The sequence below is a fragment of the Neophocaena asiaeorientalis genome, unplaced genomic scaffold, assembly GCF_003031525.2.
Source record: "Neophocaena asiaeorientalis asiaeorientalis breed wild unplaced genomic scaffold, Neophocaena_asiaeorientalis_V1.1 scaffold49, whole genome shotgun sequence".
Classification (NCBI taxonomy): Eukaryota; Metazoa; Chordata; class Mammalia; order Artiodactyla; family Phocoenidae; genus Neophocaena; species Neophocaena asiaeorientalis.
The window spans coordinates 4,462,201-4,466,729 of NW_020172456.1; the positions used below are offsets into that span (position 1 = coordinate 4,462,201).

Consider the following 4,529-nt stretch of genomic DNA (forward strand, 5'->3'; position numbering starts at 1 on the left):
CCTCCCCCGCCGCATTTCGCGCCCTCCTCCCGCGGCTCCTCGCGGTCCGCTCCCCGCGGGGGCGGCCCCGGCCCCGCAGCAGCGGCCCTGACTCCATCGCGGCCCCCGGCTCTCCCAGCCGGCGGTGCAGGAGCGCGCGAGGAAGCAGGACGCGGCGGGCGGTTATGTAAGAGCATCCCCAGCGCACAGCCGACCGGCTTCCACCCCGAGACACAGCTCGGGCCGAAAGCAACGAGAAGGTGGCGGCCGGACAAGTCAAAAGGCCCTGGAAGCAGACGTAGCCTGTGTTGAACCATCTTCCTCAGTCCTTAGCTCTTTTTTCCCAAACCGAGAAAGAGAGAGAGAGAGAGATTTCAACACATTTTCATCCTTGGACACTTAAGCACTGAGTGAGGAAATGATCTCGCAAGCCTGTTTCGTTTTTCTGGGCAGAAGGATGGGCAGAGGATCAAGGCGTTTGGGTGCCTCTACCCCCGCCTACTAGCCCACCTGGCCACCACAGCCGCCCTTCAGCCCTGGGGTGGTTCGCTGCAAAAGACCTGCCCTCCTTGGACTGCAGCCTGAGCCCCCCACCCCTTTCCCTTTCCCCATGGCTTGCACAGTTTGACCCCTGGGCTTTTTATCACACTCCAGCAGGCTTCTCCTTTCCGCTCACGGACGCGCGGGCGGACACCCGTGTGAGCAGCCGCCGCCCTCAGCCCACCCCGAATGGCCTTCTTTCCCTTTACAACTTCCATTGCCAACTGAACTCCTACCTTTCATCCTCCTAAGAGTGGTAGATGGTTAAGGGTGACTCCAGAGGAAATGCGTCCTCCACGGTGCCTTCAGTATGTAAAGGCACAGAGACACCGAGCCCTCAAGCACACATGTGGCACCTGAGACCTTGGCATTCTGGTTTGCATCTCCTTCCTCCAGACCCCCTGGTTGCTCAGCCAACCCCCTGCCTTTCTGCCTCAGCCAGGGAGGAGTGACAGTGTTTATATTCAGTGACCTTCAGCCTCCTTCTCAGAGTGATGTCAGATCATCACCCACAGAAGAAAGGAAGTGAAAGAAAAAGTTCATGCCTTCTTGGAGTGCAAGAAACAACCAGCCTTGAGACCGATGGAAGCAAGTGAGCAGAGCCCAGTGAGCAGGTCTCTTCAATTTGAGGACAGTGAGCTCCTTTTCTTATTCCCAGTGCAGGGAAATCTTTCTGCATCAGAGGACTGGTCTTATGGAGGGAAAGACAGAGCAGGTCCCAATGACATCGACTGACCATTTTCACCTTCACTGTCAGCTCTCTCCCGTGAAGCATTGAAGTTAGCAAGTAAAAAGAAAGTAAGGTCCTAAGAGAAGGTACAGTAGAAAATGAGTAGTAATTTGACAGTCTTGTGGAAGAACATGACTCTCAGCCCCAGAAAGGCCAACTACACCTTTACTACAGCAGAAACATCAAACCTGGGTACTATGAAACGGCCTTACAATGTTTCCCCCATGAGCCTGAGGTTTGGACGTTTATATGGAAGAAAACACTGAATGGGGGCAATGTTACTTTATGCGTCTTCGTCTGGAACTTTGGAAAAACTACACTGGTCTATGTGTAGGGACCAATAATTAGTGTGCCTGGTTAGAGCAATCCTTTCCAGGGCTGCCTTTGGACGTGGTTAGGCCACCGGCAGGCTGACTGGGCCTTTGCTTCACTCACAAATTAAATATACTACAGGGGGTGCACCGAGGGGTAACCTGGAGGTCTTTAGCCCCTTCAATCTCCCTATAATATCCATTAGGTCTCCTCCATTATTTGATATGGATGCTTTTTAACTTTATATAAAATGCTATGTAAACACAGCTTCAAGACCTACAGCCACATTGTCCCCTACTAGGCCCCTCTACGTAGTTATTGCCCCTGGAAGTGGCTGGAGAGAGACCATAAATTGGCCCGTTTATGTTGACATTGGTCTGCTTCTCCCTGCCTTGCTGGTTGGAGCTGATCTACCACTGGCTCTTAGAGATGGACGAGTGACCCAGCCTAAGGCAGTTTAAATTTAGGTTTCCTATTGCTTGCAACTAAAGAAGTCCCAATTAATACATCCAGCCCTGGCCAGTGGGCTGCCTCAGAGATTGCCATATATCCAAGTGAGTCTGATGACACTAGGAATTTTGTGGATCTGCTAGGAAGAGAAGCGGACAGAAGCTGGACCTGAAAATGCCTGAAGCTACCACGTGGAAAGGGTCTTCTGAGAGTGAAGCTAATGCAAAGAAGAGTAGAGTTTAGCCCAGCAACAGAGGGGAAGACAGATCAAGTTCAGGTGTCGTTGTCTGCGTTCCTGAATCCAGACATGCCTGACATCATCCCTACCTCTGGAGTTTTTAGTTATAGGAAACTATATTATAATTTATATAATATAATATAATTTCTATATTACAGAAATTATATCTTACCTAAGGCAGTTTGAATTTAGGTTTCCTATTACTTGCAACTAGAAAAGTCCTGATTAATACACTGGGTTTTGTGTCTCTGACTTATTTAGATATTGCCTTTTAAAGCTTAACGGACATTGATGAATCCCAACCTCTTTGCAAACAGGAAAAAGGGAACCAGCAAGGTAAAATAATTATTTCCCCACACCTGTTTCTCCAGTATCAATGGAGGAAGTGGTAGTTCTGAGTAAACAACCAATTGACTTGTCTTTATGCTAGGATTTATGGAAACTATATTTTGTGCCTGTGAGATACACAAACTTTAAGACATGATTCCTCACCTGTCCCCATTTCCCATCTATTTAGGAAGAATAACTTGAACACTTATAAACAGCTAGACCAAGGGTAACTAAAAGCTACTAAGTGACGCCAACTATAAGCACTGTAGGAGTTCAGACAGGATTGTTGCACAATAGAAAAATCATTTGTTAATTGTTCCATTCTCTACTCAAACTGTGTAGACCCAAAATTGCAAACTAGCAGCTGCCAGGCTGAACTTGGCTTTGATGGCCAAATTTTTTTTTTTTTAACTTGAAGATTACACACAAAAATCTAGATTTCTATTCTCTTAAAAAAAAATCAGTCAGGTAACATATAATAGTCAGTTTAAGAAACAGACTCACAGACTTACAGAATGAATTTATGGCTATGGGTGTGGGGGGAAGGGACAGTTAGGGAGTTAGGGATTGACATGCACACACTGCTATATTTAAAATGGATAACCAACAAGGGCCTACTGTATAGCACAGGGAATTCTGCTCAATATTATATAACAACCGAAGAAATGGGAAAAGAATTTGAAAAAGAATAGATACATGTATATGTATAACTGAATCACTTTGCTGTACACCTGAAATGAACACAACATTGTTAATCAACTGTACTCCAATATAAAATTAAAAAGTTATTTCCTGAAAAAAAAAATCGAAAGGACTAGATTCTTCCTCCAGAAGAAAAAAAAAAAAAAAAGTCAGTTTAGGACAGGTTATGCGGCAGTAGCAGACATCCTCCAAAATTCAGTGGCTTAACACGATAAGGGTTTATTTCTCACCCTCACAAGACAACTGTGGATTGAGGTGACTGTTCAAGGCAGCTGTCCTGCAGGTGTTGGCTCAGTATGGCACCTCCATAGCAGCAAGTGTATCCGTGGTCAGGATGGCATGGGAAGAGAGAGAGGTAGAGAGGGCCAGGCACCAGCAGTTAAATATTTCCTCCTGGAGTAACATTTAGCACTTTAGCTTACATCTCATTGGCCAAAACAAGTCACATGGCCATTTCCCTTAATTTCAAAGAGGCAGGGAAGTTCAGTCCTCCTATGTACCAGGAGGAGAAGGGAACTACATATTAGTGAACAGTTAATATTTGCCACAACATGCACTCCCTAATGGCAACAATGGGCCGTAGCCCGCTTGAAGCTGCCGCCTTGCATGGGACTTAAACACCCCAGTCTGACACAGTTTCCACCCAGCCTGCCAGGGCATTTACATGGCCTGCCTAGACTCTGGGGGCATTTGATTTTGCAGCTTCTGTTATAAACAAAGCCAATCTCAATATCAGTCTTTCAGTGTCCCTGGTGATCCATGGGGTTATCACAAATTTTTCAAAAACAGGGTTTTAAAAATTTGCTAATTAAAAAAAAAATGCCACAGAGAATTCTTAGGTGAAGGGCAGGATGGTACAACAAAATCAAACAAGAAGTTGAGACTAGCTGTTATATAGTCTGCAAATTATGGAGACCTGTGTATGATCGTTTCTTCCTCCTACTCTTCCCTCACTCAATCAAATACCTACCAGGAGAGACCAGGAGAAATGAGACTTCCACTCTCTCCCTTAGGGTAGGAGGAGAAGATACATGGTAGTCATTTCGTGGGGAGGTCTGTTTTAAAGTTTTTTAAATTTCCCATATATAGGTATGTATATATATTCATGACTGAAGTATTTGAGAAGAAAATTTGAGTTGGGAACAGAACTGCTTCTCTTCCAATAACCACCAATGAGACTTTTATAAAACAACAGGCAACATGTCTAAAGGTTTAATAATAAATCAGCACCCATGGAAATACAGCCAT

At 45.5% G+C, this 4,529-nt stretch overlaps 1 protein-coding gene across 1 annotated transcript in view; it reads right to left on the reverse strand.

Annotated features, from left to right (window-relative positions):
* JDP2 (Jun dimerization protein 2) overlaps positions 1-938 on the reverse strand; it is a 39,664-nt gene extending 38,726 nt beyond the window's left edge. The window contains exon 1 of the mRNA XM_024737814.1: positions 756-938. Coding sequence (XP_024593582.1) covers positions 756-762 — 7 coding nt within the window. The 5' untranslated portion in view covers positions 763-938. The remainder of the gene's footprint in view (positions 1-755) is intronic.
* Positions 939-4,529: the final 3,591 nt, after the last annotated feature.